The sequence below is a fragment of the Amaranthus tricolor genome, chromosome 7, assembly GCF_026212465.1.
Source record: "Amaranthus tricolor cultivar Red isolate AtriRed21 chromosome 7, ASM2621246v1, whole genome shotgun sequence".
In the NCBI taxonomy this organism is placed as follows: domain Eukaryota; kingdom Viridiplantae; phylum Streptophyta; class Magnoliopsida; order Caryophyllales; family Amaranthaceae; genus Amaranthus; species Amaranthus tricolor.
In genome coordinates this window covers 27,487,666-27,506,484 of record NC_080053.1, presented here as the reverse complement: position 1 = coordinate 27,506,484, position 18,819 = coordinate 27,487,666, and the positions used below count along the sequence as shown (strand labels likewise).

Genomic DNA, 18,819 nt, shown 5'->3' with positions numbered 1-18,819 from the left:
ATTGAAATTAGAAATTAGAAATTATTAATTTTGTTATTAATTAAGAACTTTTAACCTTCTTCATTCCTTCATTAGTTAATAGACTCAATAAATTTAAAATTGTCTTTAAAAAATTCAATATTTAACCAATAAAAAAACGCTCAAAATAAATAAATAAACTTCATTTTCTCACTAATAATTTTTTAAAAGGCCAATGAGGTACGTTTGATTTGGAACCTACAAGTTCCCAAAAGGACGGTGGCAAACAAACAGAAATGAGGTCTGTGAATAAGGATGCACAGCACTGAGCAGAATATGGTAGGTATGCATATGGTTAGAGGCTTAGAGCCTTAGCTGTTTATTCGTCTTTATTTGGGTTATCGGATTGGTTATCGCTTAAATGTTTTAAATCGATTTAAAATCATAACTTATATCCAAATTATTTTTACATAATTATAAATCTATTTTTTCAATTGGGTCAAAGCGAATTTGATTACAAGAAAAGGTAAATATCAAACAGCTAATCTCTTGAGAAACTGTCTCTTTGATAGACGTATCTCAAGTCCAACTCATTAGAAGATTAATGCCCATTTACTATATTCTTAATGCCTATTTACATTATCTTTAATACTTACTTACTGTATCCTTAATGTCTACTTTTAATATCTTAAATGTCTACTTACATCATTCTTAATGCCTACTTACATCATTCTTAATGCCTACTTACAATATTTTAAAAAATATATAATAAATCGGCCCAATTAAAAATAGTCTCTCGAAGAAACTGTCCCTCACAAAAATTTGTGAATATCAAACACCAGTTATTTTATATGCCATTGTTGTGCCTTGAAGTTGGGAATAAGTGGCATTTCTTGTAAGTTGGAGCCTCATCAGCATGCATTAAAGAAAAAATCGTACATCACGGCTAATTAATTGAGTATTTCTTTTAAGGATAAAAATAAAAATTCTTAACGTTTAGAGTAATATAAGTATTTTCATGAAGTATTTTCGTGTATTTGTACATGTTACTATAAACTTAGAAGAATACAAGAAAGATTAATATTTCACATTATATTTGCTACATTTTTTTAAGCAATTTAATGTATTATTTTGATCATTTATATTAAATTACACAAATCTAAAAATTATAAAAAAATTAATATTATGAAAGAGTGCAATTAGATGTATGATTTAAAGATCTCACTTGAGTATATTTTAGCTTACACATTAGTCACGATATTTAAAATAAGCTTGAATGATGAATAGTGCATATAACTATAATATAGTAAGTATTTCAAAATGGAAAAAGTACTTAATATTAAGAATTTATTCCGCATACATACTTATTTAAGTAGTTGTGAACCTTATAAAAATGTAGTTATACCGGAAAACATTAATTCATTCATTTGTAATGTTCTTTTTGGTTTGATTCAAGTATACATAAAACTTAAATTTTAATCAAATACTTCATACAATTGGGATTTGTCAAATCTTATTAGATTTATCACCATCGGTAGTATTTTGATATATAAAAACACTTATTAAATTTTAATCTTTTGTATAAATTTTTTTTTTTCAATTCAATGATAATGTCATATAGATTATTACAATCTACGGAGTAGGTTAAGAGAAAGATTTGATCTAGTGTGAATCAAACTTAAAATTGTTTTGAATATAGCAATATATGCTCAAACCGAGAATAATTATTTCCTCCGTTCCAATTTACTTGGACCATTGACATTTTTACACTATTTATTCATCTTTTTTAATTTGTGATTGATTTTTAATCTATAAATTAAAATATAGATAAGTAGAATCTTATTTAATTCGTGTCAATGTAAAGATTATTAACATTAAATTTCAAGTATACATAAAACTTAAAGTCAAACGTTAGAACGGGAAAGCGTGAATCGTGATTGCTAGCGACAACGACAGAATAACGAAGATACACTCATCAATCCAATCCAAACCAAAACTTAAATATATGTTATTTGTTCTTTCTATCTATTCTACTTTCACCTACTCTATAATTTTCTCATGATCATAATCTTCAATTCACAATTCAATCTAAACGAAACCCTAATTCTCTTCCCGATTTCCAACTTTCAATTGCCATGGCTTCTTTAATCCGTAAGTCAATAATCAATCGAACAATATTCAAGCTATCCTCCATTGCTACCTCTCAATCCAATTCACTTCGCATTAATACTCCTTTTATTAACTCCTTGACGAGCATTTCACCTCATTCTGCTTCCTTTTCTTCTTCTTCTTCTTCTTCTTCTTCTTCTTCTTCTTCTTCATCGTTTAATGTCAATGGAAGTGGTGCTTCTTATATGAGGGGAGTGATGTTTACAGAAGTAAATCAGCCTCTCGTTATTGAAGATTTTCACATGCCTCGTCCTAAAGCTAATGAAATTCTCGTTAAAAACAAAGGTTTTTTGCTTTACCTTTTTTTCATCTCTTCCAGCGTGAACTTTATGTATTTCAATTTTAGGTTGTTGTACAAATTTCTTATGTTTTACAATTACAACAAGCTTTAATGGGTTAAGCTTAGCTAACAAAAAGCTGTTTGTAAATTTGAGTATAGAAGGATATACAGTAATACAGCCGTAAAGAACAGACCTTAAAGAGGATTCACTTTTATGTATTGCTTTGATTTCCCTGCTTTTTGAGGATTTTTTTTGGAAGCATCATATTATGGATGTAAGAAATTTGGCTTTGGTTTTTGGATTCTTGAATTATGACATATGCTTGTATTTATTCTGTGACTTATGTCAAAAGCTGCAACAAGGCTTTTGAAAGTAAGATGATTTGAAGCTGTAAACTTGTATATTGTGGCTGTGACTAATGGTTGTTTGATTTTCACCTTTACCATGGATTAACAAGAAGTGATTGATCTGATATGTCCAATACTTGATCACAGGCCAATTAACTGTACTAGCAATTAACCATTTTATTGAGTAGTTATTAGTTATAGAATTATTGAAGTGTAGGTACATAGCTTTCATTTGGTGTATATACCTTCACCATATATGGATATACAAACACCAAAGCATAGATATATTCACCACTTTACTTGCAGTTAGAGAAACTTTCTTAACGAAATCCTTCACTCTAAAGGATGATTCAGGATATATCACTAGGTGGAAAACAAAAGTCGTATGTCCTTTGTGCAATATTTGACTTAGTCCGCTAGTAATGGATATGTAAGGATAAATATTATGTTGGATGATTTCATATATCCCAATGCATCATGGAACTATTGCCTGAAAGCCTAACATGAAATTATCTTTGACAAGATATTGTTAAAAAGGGGTGTGTGGGGGGGTCAGATAAAATGTGGATTTGTTCTTGTTGTTAGAGGCACAATTTATCATGAGACCTTGTAGTGGAGAGGATTTAGTAGGATATATCTTCACCTAAATTTACTTTGTGCTGCATTAGAACATTTGATTTGATCGATTATTATAAAAGATGAGAACATACTCAATTACTGTGGGATTTTGTATGAGCCTACTCGTACATTATTCTTAGAAAAAATACTGCAAGTTAGTTATTTCAGTCACCAGTTTTTCAAGTTAATGCTAGAATTTACGTGAAGTATTAGTTATGTTGGTTTTCTAATCTTATGTACCCCTCAGCTGCTTTACTTCAGTTTATTTAAAAGTGTGACCCACAAAGGGCTAGGGGGAGTGACTTTCTCGCTTCTTATGTTATTTCCTTTTATCTTTATATGTATCAAGTTGGTTCATTGTCATTCCCTGGGACAATGACTCCACTTATCATAGTGCTTTAATGAGCATCAAAAGTCCAATGTTACTCCTTTGAGTCCAATCAAACTTTGTGAAAGTTGATGATAATTAATTTATTGAAAGTGTGATTGAAAGCAATTTGATAAAAGTATAATTTACCTAAGAAATTATTTATCTAGATTTTGTATCTAGATAGTAATGTAATTCATCACTTATGTGAATAACATTTTGAAGATGGTAAAATTCAAACGCGATTAATAATTGTGGATGGAGGAAGTATTTATTGACTTTTTAGTAGTCTCTATTGTGTTGTGTTGTGCTTTAACATGATTGGATGGAGGGGACACATTATGGATTTCTGTTTTTATCCTAGATCGACGAAGTCCTATGCTACTTGTTTTTGTAAATATATGTTTATTTTGACTACACTATAATTGTGAGAGAATAAGAGTATCAATTTGTTTTGACACTTGCAATTTACCGGTGCAGCGTGTGGAGTATGCCACTCCGATCTACATGTGATAAAAGGTGAAATCCCATTTAGCAGCCCTTGTGTTTTGGGCCATGAGATCACGGGTGAAGTTGTAGAACATGGCCCTCTTACTGATAAAAAAATCATCCAAAGGTTTATACCATGTTCTTACTATTAAATTCTTGTTATTTATATTACAATCTTACATGTTTCCCTTAGTTTTCCATATTATTTTGTAAGTGTGATGCAATACATAATGTGTGATTTTTTATGTATAGACTTTACAATATCTGCGAGCAATAATTAATTTCGCAGATTTCCTATTGGGTCACATGTTGTTGGAGCTTTTATTATGCCTTGCGGTAACTGTTCCTTTTGTGCGAAGGTAAATAAAATGGTTTTTGACTTGCATTCTATTCAATTTTCTGCTACTTACTTATTATTGGAAATAGGGGCATGATGATCTCTGTGAAGATTTCTTTGCTTATAACCGGGCAAAAGGGACTTTGTACGACGGTGAAACACGATTATTCCTTAGAAGCAATGGTGAGTCTCATCTTCAATGTCTAAGTTTACATTTTCATTCTACCATCTGTTTCTAGCATATTCAATATTTTATTCCATATTCATTGCATACCTTTTTTTTTATTTTTATTTTTCTTCGTTTATAATTCCATATCTGGGTAATATTATATAATTCATCTATGTAGCTTTAACTTTTGTGCCTCAAGATCTGTATGTTAGTTTATGGTACATATGTACTTTTAGGTTTTCATACATGGTATAGAGTTTAAGCTTGATTTTATTAGTTATGTAGGAAATTCCTTGGGTTTTAATCTTGAAATGGTGTGCAACATGTTAAAACACTTTTAATTTGCATAGACTCGTCTACTGGTATCAATCGTAGGTACATCAATATGTTATAGAAATAATATTGGGAAAATTTTCTATGTTCTTGATCCAAAAATGAGCGTCACTTGATCATATCATTCTTTATGTATCTGGTCATATTCCATTGTTTTCTGTATTGCCACTAGTGGTTTAACTACTGTGACTTGAAGAAATCACAGTCTTACATTAAAACAATAGCTTATCAACTTCCTTCAAGCAAGTCTCATCTCCCACTGCAGTGCTACAGTTCAACTTATTTTTTTTTAGAAAGAACGAGTATTTCAGGCGTCAAAATCCTTATTTTGCAGGGAAACCAGTGTACATGTACAGCATGGGAGGCCTTGCAGAATTTTGCGTAATGCCAGCTCATGGATTAACTGTACTGCCAGACTCGTTGCCATTTACAGAGTCCGCAATTTTAGGATGTGCTGTTTTTACAGCTTATGGAGCTATGGTTCATGCCGCTGAAGTGCGTGGTGGGGACACCATTGCTGTGATTGGTATTGGAGGTGTTGGCACTAGGTATGAGCCAAAAATTCTTTTGAAGTGCTGTCTATCGCCAATTTGAATTAGAGGCCTAATTGTATGCTAGATTGTTTGATTTTGTAGAATATGTTGCCGTTTAGATCTTCATCTTCAACATTGTTTGTCTTGTACTTTAGTTGGCAGACTTGATTTTATATTCTTGGTTGCTTAATATACTTCAAAGTAGACTGAAAGGATACTTGGTTATAGGGCTGCTACTCATCTAGTTTTTTCATAGAATGTTTGTGGAACAATTTTTCACAATAATAGAGATATTGATTAAAATGTTAAACATAGGATTTGAGTGTCTCAAAATGGAGAGTTGTGATTGGAAATATTTGGAATATTATGCAACTAAGGAGTGGCAACGGTTTAAGGAAAATTCTACCACGGTATTATTCGACTAACACTACTATATAGGTTAGAATGTTGGATTTTCAGAAAAGACTATTGTAGGAAGATGGGAGATAGTTGATGAGTGAACATACTTTAAAGTGTACGGATTAAAATTCAAATGAAACCATGAGAAAGAGTTTTGAAGTGATTATATTGAAAATAAAAGGAGAGAAAATTATTTATGTTGTTTTGGTCATGTACAAAGAAGATCAAGAATGCACTAGTTAGAAAAGTTGAAGGTTGAACCTTTGAGGAGCATAGAAGAGAAAGAGGTACGCCGAAGATGATATGGATATTAAAAGTGAATAATGACCCCAAGAATTGAAATTTTTAAGAGCCAATGACATTAGATCAAAATACACAGAGGAGGAGAATGTTTGTGAAGGATTATTCATATTAATGCTCTTATTTGTAGTATCAATGCTCTTATTAATGCTCTCACGTTGATTTATTTTTATTATATAATTGGGATTGGGGCTTTTGCTTTGTTGGTCTTTGTGGAACAATTCGGCTCATTAGTTGGTACAATTGGCACTTGCTCTGTCATAGAGCTAACGTGAAATATTCAAGTACCATTTAGGGATGTCTAAAACTCAGTTATTATATTACTTTTGATAGCCTTTTTTCTTCTGATGTTGAGATCAACACCCTGCCAACTACTATTTATTTGTAACGTTTTGCACCTTTAGTTCTGTCCTAAAGTAATGTTAACTTAACCCTGTGTGATGGAAGTATTATCTTATCTTAAATAAACAAAATCGACTCAAACAAATAAAAAACTTCAATTTCAAAGAATTCTAATATTGTGACCTAGTTATCAAGCATAGAATTATCACTTTACTTCATAATTCCATGTACTTCAAGTTGAAAGGAAATCACCCACTTCCACACATAAATAGTATACTTGCAGATGTCTAAAGACTACGTTTTTCTAGGGATCAATCTCCTCACTATATGTCCTAAAGCTTACGACCCTACATTTTTTGACAATGCATCAATATTCCTCTATTGTAATAGGACAAAACCACCTTGTTGGTGGAGCTCTTAATTACTCTTGTGCATCTGTACTAGATAATGTTTATGATACAGACACTTTCATTGAATATTGAGTTCTTGAGGAAAAAGTTTTGTTTATTATGCATAGAAATTAGTTACGTTGTTGGATAGCAATGTACTATCACAAATATTTTGTATTTGTCCAATTTACTGTTGGTGAAAATGACAATAAATTTATACCTCAGCTGTTTGCAGATAGCACGTGCTTTTGGTGCTTCTGCTGTTATTGCTGTGGACATTAGTGATGAAAAGCTTGAGAAAGCTAAGGCTACTGGTGCTACTCACGCAGTGAATGCTCTTAAAGAAGATGCAGTTGAAAAAATTAAAGTGCCGTACTTACCCTTTCTATTGTTGATTTCTGATTCCACATGTTGTTGGAAACTTCTCTTTGCTGTTACACTTGTGCATAAATCGTTGAACTAGAGACCTTTGGTCTTTACTTACGAATTCAGATATGCTTGACGTTGCCAAAACTAGTTTTGCTGTTCTTCCTGCTTGTGCAGTCATTGTACGTAAAACTTTGATTCCACTTTCTCCTTGAATAGAGCGAAAAATTTCATTATCTGAGCTGGAATCTTGGTAAATGATATCTTGTCTTCGAATGCTTTTGATAGCAAACTGTTGTTGCATTAATGTTTATGGGGAATATAATAAAACAAAGGACGAATTGTTTTCTGATGAAAGAAACTGATGTTGCTTTCTTACTGCGACTCACCATTCAAGATCTGTATGTTGTACGTGCATTTTCATTCTTGCCTGCGTGACTTTTTTCGGATCGAAATGCTTTTGTTAATATTGATATTTCTCGTTCTTTCTTTTCTTCCTCTAGATGCTGTTAAATCAATTGTCTGTTGCATACACATTTTTGCCATGTTTTTCTTTACAAGCTTGGTTATTTCTGAGTCTGAATCAGTTTCCAAATAATCTTGTACAGGAAATAACTGGAGGAGTTGGTGTTGATATTGCCGTTGAGGCACTGGGAAAACCCCAAACATTCCAGCAGTGCATACAAAGTGTTCGTGATGGAGGCAAAGCTGTCATGATTGGTCTTGCAGATTCCAGTGCTAGAGGGGAGGTTGATATAAATCGTCTTGTTCGTAGAAAGGTGCATTAAACATTTATCTCTATATAAAAAATATTGACATGGACATGCCAGCTTAATAAATATAATATTGGCTGTCTAATAGAATGGCTAACGTGGGTAGATCTGATATGGAGTGTGGATTATTAATGATACCTACAACATAGTCTACAACAACATTGCATTTGCCCAGTCCATTATTGGCTCCCACTTAGTCGGGATTTGGGGGGTCTTATGTACGTACCTGCAACATAGTCTGAATTTAGGAACATGTGCGGCATTGTACACTTGACATGTTTATTCCATCAGGATCCAGGACTAGGTAAACACTGTAATAACTGAAGTGAGGAACATTTTTGAAATTGGAGGAGGGCATTTCAATATCCCAACTATCTGCATATGTTGGTCATGTGTAGTTAAAACTTGATTATGTTGCTGGACAATCAATGTTACCCTAGTTTTTGCTAAATTATGTGGTGTAGATCTAAGTTCTGCGACTAGAGTGCTTGGAACATATAGATAATTGCATAGGTAGCTGTGTTCTTCTATAAGTACTGGGGCCGGATTAGTATCAGATCAGACGTGAACCCATTACTGCTGTACTAATCCTAATGGGTTACATGATATGATAAGCAACCTATATCAATCATTCTTTTCCTACTATTTGTATTTGGCTGTTCAAGTGATGTAGGACGTTGATGTACAACCATGGTGATTTATTGCACCAACTTTATCAGAGAATAATCAATAGGTGCTTATATTTAGATTAAACCTTAATATGCACCTAACTGCCCGTCCAGGTTGTAATTCCTCATCACCCCTTCATCACCAAGCGTCCAGAATGTGATAGTTTTGCTTTTGATGCTGATTATCTTTAATTTTTTTATGGAGTTACAGGTGAAGATTATTGGTTCGTATGGAGCGAGAGCTAGACAGGACCTTCCCAAGATAGTTAAGCTGGCCGAGACAGGTGCCTTCAGTCTCAACTCAGCAGTTTCAAGAATTTACAACTTTGAAGAAGCAGATAGTGCGTACCAAGATCTCGGGCTGGGAAGCATCATCGGCCGTGCTGTAGTTAACATTGCTTGACAGGTACTCAGGCCTCGGGGTGGATGATATACTTGTATCTGAAAAATAAAAATAAGATGTATGTGAAGCTAATTAGATGAATGCTGAATGTATTAATATGTTTGTGCAATATGTAACAAGTTCTATGAAATCTTCTAGTTAAATTCCGATTCCCTGCTGGTTTAGTATAGCTGCCGGAACAGGCGCAGGCCGCAGCGAGCCTGATTCACTGTACTTTTATATGTCTTGATATGATCGTTGAATCCCTTGGAACATTTACATGGCCATACGCCTAACAAGTATAACCTGTATGGAAAATGTTATATGTATGACAAGAGTTTCTTGTATGCTAAGTTTAGCATAAAAGCATATTATTAGTTACCACCTTTTTTTTTTTTTTTGAAGAATTATTAGTTACAACTTCATGTCATTATAATTAGTATCCTAACAATTCTTTGTTTTCAAAAGAAATTTGTGTCCTTTGAGATAAGCTCTATTTTATTCAATGAACTCGTGATAATATCGATCGTCATAATGTGAGTACTTTTTGGCTAATTTAAAATGTGCACAAAACATTTTTTGCTTTCAGTCATTTTCCAACCCTTCATCTTTCTCTTCTCTCTTCTCTCTTCTCTCTTACCTCATGAATTCCCTCCATGCTTGTTTAGACATATTGAAGCAAATCACATCAATTTCTCCCTCTTATTTCATCATTTTTTCCGAAAATTAAGGAAAAATCCTTTATTTGCATGTTATTTGTAGTATTTTTTAATTTTATGATTCCATAATTTTGAAAATACATTTTGTTGATCATATTTTTGATTGTTGCGCAGTAGGGCGTGTTTTAGGATGCACTATAACCGGTGATCTAACCAACTAATTTAGCTAGTATTAATGATATTTTGGCTAATTATCACACCTTCACAACATGTTACTCTTTTAGCCTTTACCAGCCAACTCATAACATTGTGTTGACATGTTTTTATTTTTATGTCGTTTCATTATGTTGTTGTGTTTATTTAATGTTCATTGAATTTAAATACAAATACAAGCTATGTTTGAGATGCATACAAATATACAAATACAAGCTATGTTTGAGATGCATACAAATATACAAATACAAGCTATGTTTGAGATGCATAAGAGGTTGTTACGAGACATTAGGATGCATTTTGATGCATATTTGACACTAATGTAAATAAATATTGATGTATTCAACACGTGTATGTAAATATCATATCATAAATATTTCATTTTTTGAGATATATTTAGTTTATTTTTGTTTGAAATAATATTATTGACATTGTTTTCCATTCCATCTCTTTCGTTTTTACTAGCCGCTCCCTATCTTATGTGGACAAGAATTCTTTGGAAAATGTAGCAATAAATACTCCAATTGGGTTAGTAAAAGTTCCTAAATTTATTAGATCCAATATTAATTCAAAAAGTATGGTCGTCCTTTCTATTCTAATTAAATGTTCAATTTAATTTGTACATCATATTATTTTATTTTTAAATACCCTTAATTATGCTCGATTAAAAATCATAAAAATTAACATTCATAAAATTCAACTTATCGATTGAAAATAAAATATTATTTCAAACTAAAAGTAATTACTACAAGCTACGTTCCATTATACTCTCTGTTCCACTCATTTTGCATTTTTTTTTGGATAATAACCCACCAACTTTTTTACCTCATTCATACATTTTAACTCTTTTTAAATTTCATCCACATAATTTATTTCTTTCTTCATTTATTACAAATTTCTTAAAAACCCTATAATTTCTCATTGATTCAAATTTATTGAGATATGGGAGTATTTGATTTTTACATGTAACCATAAAATCTCTAATTAAACTCTTTTATAAATCATAAAAAATTAATTTAAACAAGATTCCAAGATTCCCCCATTATATTTCAACTTATAGATTGAGAATAAAATATTACTTTAAATTAAATATAATCGCAAATTCTTACAAAAATTCCTAATCAATCACCACAAAAGACAAAATGAATAATTCTAAAATAAACAAAATCAAAAAAAAAAATTAAAATAACAAAACTCGCACCCTATTAAATCTTATCAAATAAGGATGATTTGTTAAATTTACAAATAACCTTTATTTATTAAGACCTTCTCCAAATTCTTGTGTGCGATGGTGTCACCATGAGATGTCATATGAATTGGTTAGTTCAACTAATACAATTATTAACATATACTCTTTCCATTCCATCGAATTTGAAGCATTTTTCATTTTGATTCGTCCCACTTAATTTGCATCAAATTCTATTTTTGGATAATGGCCTACTACTTTCACCTAATCTCGTCCATATATTTTATTCTCTCTCTTCATTAATTACCCCTTTTCTTTATTTTAATATGGTCTCACTAGGTGATCATTTCTATGATATGTTTGGGAACGATGATTTTATTTGAAAATTTGGAATTGACTAAAATTTATTGTTTGGCAAATTAAAAATTTTCAAATTTGAATTTGAATCAATTTCCACCATTGTTTTTTAAGTAGTTAAAGTTGAGAATTTGAAAATGACAAACTAAATTTTATCATTCTCAAATTTTTCATTTATGATTTTATAATTAAAATCTATAATTTGAAATAAAATAATTATTCCAAAACAAGTAATTAGTTTGTTTAAAAAAGTCACCGTCTAGAAGCAATCCAACATCAGAATTCACATCACATAATAACAAATCCTCTTATGTTCACACCTTGCTTGTTTCTCTCTCCTTTGAAAATGGGATGATCCAGCCAACTCCAGAACACATTTCCTATCTTGTCAAACCTTTCAACTCTAATCCCCTTTATGTGTTCACATTTAACACACATCTTTCACACCATTTCATCTTACATATCACTATATAGTATATAACCTCCTCCATTTCTCCCCTTCAATTTTCTCTCTCTAGCTATCTCCCTTTTCATTCTATCTTTTCCTTTTTACAATAAAAATAAAAATTCATTCTTTTTATCAATTTGATTTCACTTTCACTTCAATTGAGCTCAGTTTGTATCTGTATCTGGGTAATTCTTAGATTTTGCAAGGTTTCAGGTGTTTGTTTGTTTTTTGGTAAGCATTTTCTTTCTAGTGATTCATTTAATTTTCCCAATTTTATGCTTTAAATTGTGTTTTTGTTTCAATTTTATGTTGATTTTTCTGGGTTTTGTTTGAATTTGTTGTTAGAAATACATTTGATGATCAATTTAATTGTGATATAGGAAAAAAATTGATTTTTTGTTGTCCTAGGGATTGTTAGAGCATATAGCATTGATTTAAGCTCTTTCGTTGAGTTGTTTCTTTGACGTGGTATTAGAGCCTAACATGACTATAGGTTGTGGACTCGAATCGAATATTTAAAGCCTGTATGGGAGGGAGGGTCTGTGTTACGTCCATACTAGTTCTAGCCCAAATGAATCTGGTACTTGAGGGTATTTAAAGTATATACTCACTTCCTTTGTTTTTTTGGTTTATTTTCTTCTTAGTTTTTAATTGATTTATTCTTGTGTATATAATTTCAGACAAAAATCCTGCTAATTGAAATGAATGATGGTGGTAATAATCAGAGCAATAATGGAGGAAGAAAAAGGAGGAGAAAAAATGGAAATGGGGTTTCTGAAAATGATAATGTTGAACAAAAACAACAACCCAACAACAAGGGTTCAAAAGAGATGATGATCACATCATTTTTACTCTTAGAAGAGCAAGAAAAACAGGAAAAACAAGAATGGGATGAATTTTCCCATCAAGAAAAATCAAAATTTGAAACCAATCATAAGAAAAAAACACAAGCTATGTTAGATTATTACTCAAATATGCAAAATCACTATGTGGGTTTAGAAGAAACTAATACAATAAGACGAAAAAGATCAAGGGCGGTGGCCAATTCGGCTGTTGTAGGTGCTAGTGCTGTTGATAAGCAATGTAGTGGCTCATCTGTGAGCCATCAGAGAAGATTATGGGTGAAAGATAGGTCTAAGGCATGGTGGGATGAATGCAATAGTCCTGATTTTCCAGAGACGGAATTTAAGAAATGGTTTAGAATGGGGAAAGCAACATTTGAACTAATATGTGATGAATTGAAATCGGCAGTTGCGAAAGAGGATACGATGTTACGAGCTGCAATTCCAGTGGATCAAAGAGTTGCAGTGTGTATATATAGGTTAGCAACTGGTGATCCCCTTAGGCTTGTATCCAAGCAATTTGGTTTAGGAATCTCTACATGTCATAAGATTGTTCTTGATGTTTGTGCTGCGATTAGGTCGGTTTTGATGCCTAAGTATCTACAATGGCCAGACGAGGAATCATCAAGACGGATTAAGGAAGAATTTGAGTCGATATCAGGGATCCCGAATATCGTTGGTGCTATGTATACAACACACATTCCAATTATCGCGCCTAAGATTAGTGTGGCGGCTTATTTCAATAAGCGACACACTGAGCGTAACCAGAAGACTTCATACTCGATTACAGTTCAAGGTGTGGTTGATCCGAAAGGGGTTTTTAACGATGTGTGCATCGGATGGCCTGGTTCAATGCCTGACGACAAAGTATTGGAGAAATCCGCGTTGTATCAGAGAGGTACACAAGGCCTTTTGAAAGGTGTTTGGATAGTTGGTGGTTCAAGTTACCCTTTAATGGATTGGACACTTGTTCCTTATAATCAACACAATCTAACTTGGACTCAACATGCTTTTAACGAAAAGATTGGCGAGATTCAATCGGTTAGTAAGGATGCGTTCGCTAGGTTAAAAGGTCGATGGCGTTGCTTGCAGAAACGAACTGAGGTCAAACTTCAAGAACTGCCTGTTGTTCTTGGTGCTTGTTGTGTGTTGCATAATTTATGTGAAATGAGAGGGGAAGGGATGGAACCCGACTCCAATTTCGAGCTTTTCGATGATGAAATGGTTTCGGAGAATCCCTTGCAGTCGATAAGCTCGATGAAAGCTCGAGATTCCATTGCACATAATCTCTTGCATCATGGTCTAGCAGGAACTGGTTTTCTGTGATGACAAAGTCACAAAACTTTTTTTTTTGTTGTAGGTTCATTTTTCAGTTTCTGCTATTTCCAAAAGGGTACGGGTATGGTTTGTCTGTCATCTCTCCTCACCCGAACCCTGTTTTCGAGCGGAATATTGGGTTGATGATGAAAATAATTAGAAGGTCAATATCCTCAATCTTTTACAAGATAGCTGATTTTTAGGATGCATAGGGTTTTTAATATGTTGTATTCTATACATAGCTCATAGGTATGTAATTGGTTTATACTTAGAATGATGCTGATTGCTGAGCAAGATATAGATGAAGTTAATCAAAGAGTGACTTCTAATGGTTACAATTCTTTTATATAACTGAATTGTTTATGTGATCATATTAATTCTTCAATCTAAACTCCAATTCACATTCAATTTATATTGTATGGTTTGACTACCATTGGGGTGAAGCCAGGAATTTCAATTTGAGAGGTCGAATAGTCGATATACAAGCTAAAAGTTACTGGCAAATGACGAATAATCTAGCGAAAAGAATTATTGTTTGACGACCGATGCACTTATAGTTTGGTTTAGGATGTAAACTTTTTCGATGATCGATACACGTTTGGTTTGGTTTAGGATACAAGGTTTCTCAAAACATGAAAATTCGCTTAAATTATTTTACCGATCATTGTGAATAATTTCACATTTAGTTATCTTTTAATAATACAATATTTGTCTTAGTTTACTGTCAGCATCCTAAAGGGTATGTTGATAATAATTATAAACTAAGGTTGAAAGTTTAACCATTAGAAAATAAAAAGGTATGTTAATAGCAAATTTAAGACCAATGTTAAATTAAATAAAATAATACAAAGGAAGAATTAGTCGCATCGTATTGATGAAAAATTGAATTATTATTGTCAAAAAGTTTCCTTTATTAAACCATTAATGATTAGTTATTTATTAAATCAAAAAATTAAAACCAAATTCAGTGAGGAGTATGAAAATATTTTGTATTTTTAAATTGTTATATATTAAAAATTTGAAACAATTTGAAATTAAGAAAAGATTCACTTAGATGGTGTATAGTGGTGGCAAATAAAATATATTAAGACCATAAACTAAAAATGTGTAAGAGATTCATATATTCTAGATGTTGATTAGCAGATCATATCACCAATTATAATAAAATAAATTTAATAATAGAATTATAAAAATAAGGATGATGATAAAACACGCAAGAAATGGTACAACAATCATGCTTTTTTTTAGCCCAACAACAATTGACAATTTTATTTACTTTTGAAATGAACAACAATTGACAATTAACATTGAATATTGTTCTACTATTTATTGACTTCGTATATCAATAATCATAGCATCAAACAAGAATTATTAATTTAATCATCAATATTTATCGGTTTAAAATCATATTTTATGTTCGCATTAATTTTTATATATTTGAAAATCCTTTTTAAAATTAGATAAAAACCAAATTTAATTACAAAATCATACTTTCCCGTTCTAAAATACTTGCTACATTTCGTTTTGAGCACTATTCATCGTTCAAGCTTATTTTGTATATTGTGGTTAATATGTAAGTAAAAATATAGTCAAATGAGATCTTGTTCGAATTGTCTAATCGTATACTTTCATAATAGTAACTTTTTATAATTTTTAGAAGTGCATAAGTCAACATATAAAATGAACAAAATAACACATTAGATTGCATAAAAAGTCAAATATAACAAATATAATGAAACAGAGAAAATATTAATATTAAATCGTGAGATATAGATGTTGGTACCACTTTTTATTTATTTTGAAATGGAATTCACAATTATATAATGCTTATTTTCAAAGACGTGCATAAGTTGGCAAGGAGTGTAGTCAAAGCTATTGATAATTTATGTGGTCTTTAAGAATCTAATCTTCATCCTCTCTCTTTTTCTTTTTTAAACCATCATAAGTCAAAAGTTTGCCTTCTTTTTCATATGAAAACCAATCCACTTTCTTGAAATTATTTTACTTTTTATATCTTAATTTCTTAGACATACATTTCAATTTTTATATTTTATGTCTAATAGTCTAATAAGCCTATTTGATTATAATATTAAATGGTAGAAATAAATAAATAGCAATAAATGCCTAATGTAATTTCATAAAAATTTTAAGAAATTTTAAGTTTATTTACTCATGCTTTTTACTTCAAACATTTTATTTTCTTCATTATATTCAGTGTAACACAATATCATTTAAAGATATGGTATTAGATAGTAATGCAAAAATTTATAAAAAAATATTATATGATTAAATTTCATCACCATGAGAATCTATGGTACATTTCATGATTTTTCCACCATGAATTTGTTTTACTATTCAATACAATAATCAAATGGTTCATAAAAAATAGTCATTTTAATTACGGTTTATTTTGTATAAATGATATTTACTTTGTGATCTGAATTGAAGTATTATTTATAATCCATCAAAATGGATATAGTGATGCAAAAATCAATGTGAGCGCAAAATCTAATTTTGACCCAATCGAAACCGATTTAATGGTCCAAATAAAATCCATCGTCTATTTATAGAGGATGGGAAAAAAATAGACTTATTAATGCTAATATTTTTCTAAAATAAGTTAAATTAGTGATTTGCAAGTAGCAACAAATAAACATAGTAGAATTATAAAAAAATAAATGGTAGGAGTACCAGTAATTTTTATTTTTATTTTAAAAAACACCGACAATGCAGATTGACGAGAAAGGTTGCTTGTGTTGTGATGCAAAGATCAAAGGGTAGTGCAACATCAATCTCAATACCACCTCAAAATCTTGAATAAAAATAACACGCTTTGACCACTTATTTCTCCATTTAATTTTTCTATATTAGGCAAATTAAGTTTTTTATTATATACTTCTTTCGTTCCATATTATTTAGAACGTTTGCTTTTTTACGAAATTGAATGCGCTAATTTAATCATTAATATCTCAAATTATATATAATAAAAAATTATAAAAATTAATATTAATAATTTTTATATTGAGATGAATTAAACAAGATCTTACATAACTACGTGACTATCTCTCAATTTATAGAATAAAATCTAATCACATACTCCCTTCCGAACCAATTTAGTTGTCACATTTCCTTATTTGGCAAAACCATATCAATTGTCACATTTCTATTTTAGTTAATCTTCTTTTTACCTAAATACCCTTAGTTCACACACGTAATTACGAATATACCTTCATATACCCTACTTACCCAAACTAATTAATTAAATAACCCTTTACTATTTACCCTTCACTACTTACCCAACTAACACCCTTTTAATGGACCCCACACCACCCTTAATAACCGTGTCTGAGTAAATGGAACAATTAAAATGATTTAGAGGGAGTATTAAATGTGATTAATGACTCGTGTAAAATTTAAATATTGCAAGTAAAAAGTATTAATTTTATTCTACAAGAAGATTCCATTTTCATGATCTATGAAAGCAAACAGCCAATCATATATTTAATTATAACATCCTCCAATATTAATTGGTTTTCATTCTGTTTATTTGGGGTTTAATTATGATTAGGCCTCTTCTTTGCAATTTTTTTGAAGTGGGTATGAATATTTGTATACGATCTTTCCCTCATACCCTAATTTTATGTGGAATTATTCTGTTAATGATTATGACTATGATTATTCTCCAACATCCCAACTAACCTCACTACAAAAAACTAACAAATTGGCGACAGACGTTTTCGTCGCCATTTCATAGCTAAATGGTCAAAAAGTAGGGTTGGCGACGAGCGGGCGACGGCTTATACGGTGGTCGCTATTCACTTCGTCGCTAATCCCAAGGTGGACGCCCTTTCCTCGCCGGTTTCCAAGGCGACAAGAGAGCGACGAATATTTCCATCGCCCAAAATGTAATAAGCTAGCGACGAAAGGGCGAGGAAACAAGATGTCGCCAATGGAGCTCTGACATGGGCGACCAACTGGCGACCAACCGGGCCGTCGCCACTGCTGCCTGCATTGATAAGACTAATCTGTTTGACTTTACAGCTTAGCGACCACGTGTCCGTCGCTAGGCCGTCGCTGGCATTAATTACCTTTGCGTGCTGGAATTTATTATTATTATTATTATTATTATTATTATTATTATTATTATTATTATTATTATTATTATTATTGTTATAAATATTATTATTATTGTTAAAATGAATATTATTATATATATTAGTTATATATATTTTATATTATTTATAATTATAAAATAAAAATATAAACACATAAAACAAAAATATTAAAATGAAAAAACTCAAAATATTATATATAAATCTAAAGTTTATTTACAACGTCACAAAAATATTATATATAAATCTAAAGTTTATTTACAAATATTTTTAATCACAAAAATATTATTATTATTCTCAACAATGCTTGCTCTGAAATTTGTTCTATTTCTCCTATACGGATGACTTTTATCCAAAAACCTTCTATGACAGTCAAACCAACACACCTTCTTGCTATGCGTAAGGTAGAAAGCTTGGGAATCATCCATGCAGTAAGGGCAAGCATATCGGCCCGCAGTACTCCAC

General features: G+C 31.3%; 2 protein-coding genes across 2 annotated transcripts; both read left to right on the top strand.

The window, feature by feature from the left end:
• The first annotated feature begins 1,895 nt into the window (after nt 1–1,895).
• Nucleotides 1,896–9,604, top strand: LOC130817653 (uncharacterized). Its single transcript, XM_057683485.1, has 8 exons — nt 1,896–2,412; nt 4,221–4,356; nt 4,519–4,588; nt 4,656–4,749; nt 5,403–5,616; nt 7,257–7,398; nt 8,006–8,176; nt 9,050–9,604. The coding sequence occupies exons 1-8, from the start codon at nt 2,094–2,096 to the stop codon at nt 9,239–9,241; spliced, it is 1,338 nt and encodes a 445-aa protein (XP_057539468.1). The 5' UTR covers nt 1,896–2,093; the 3' UTR covers nt 9,242–9,604.
• A 2,319-nt stretch (nt 9,605–11,923) lies between these two features.
• On the top strand, nt 11,924–14,613 carry LOC130818027 (protein ANTAGONIST OF LIKE HETEROCHROMATIN PROTEIN 1-like). Its single transcript, XM_057684050.1, has 2 exons — nt 11,924–12,314; nt 12,764–14,613. Exon 2 carries the CDS (start codon nt 12,785–12,787, stop codon nt 14,249–14,251), a length of 1,467 nt encoding a protein of 488 aa, XP_057540033.1. The 5' UTR covers nt 11,924–12,314; nt 12,764–12,784; the 3' UTR covers nt 14,252–14,613.
• The last annotated feature ends 4,206 nt before the right edge of the window (nt 14,614–18,819 follow it).

Coding starts and splice junctions, on each gene's coding strand:
- LOC130818027 (XM_057684050.1), top strand. CDS start 12,785: ATGAATGATGGTGGTAATAATCAGAGCAATAATGGAGGAAGAAAAAGG.
- LOC130817653 (XM_057683485.1), top strand. CDS start 2,094: ATGGCTTCTTTAATCCGTAAGTCAATAATCAATCGAACAATATTCAAG. Junction 4,589..4,655: donor ACTGTTCCTTTTGTGCGAAG/GTAAATAAAATG, acceptor TATTGGAAATAG/GGGCATGATGATCTCTGTGA. Junction 8,177..9,049: donor ATCGTCTTGTTCGTAGAAAG/GTGCATTAAACA, acceptor ATGGAGTTACAG/GTGAAGATTATTGGTTCGTA.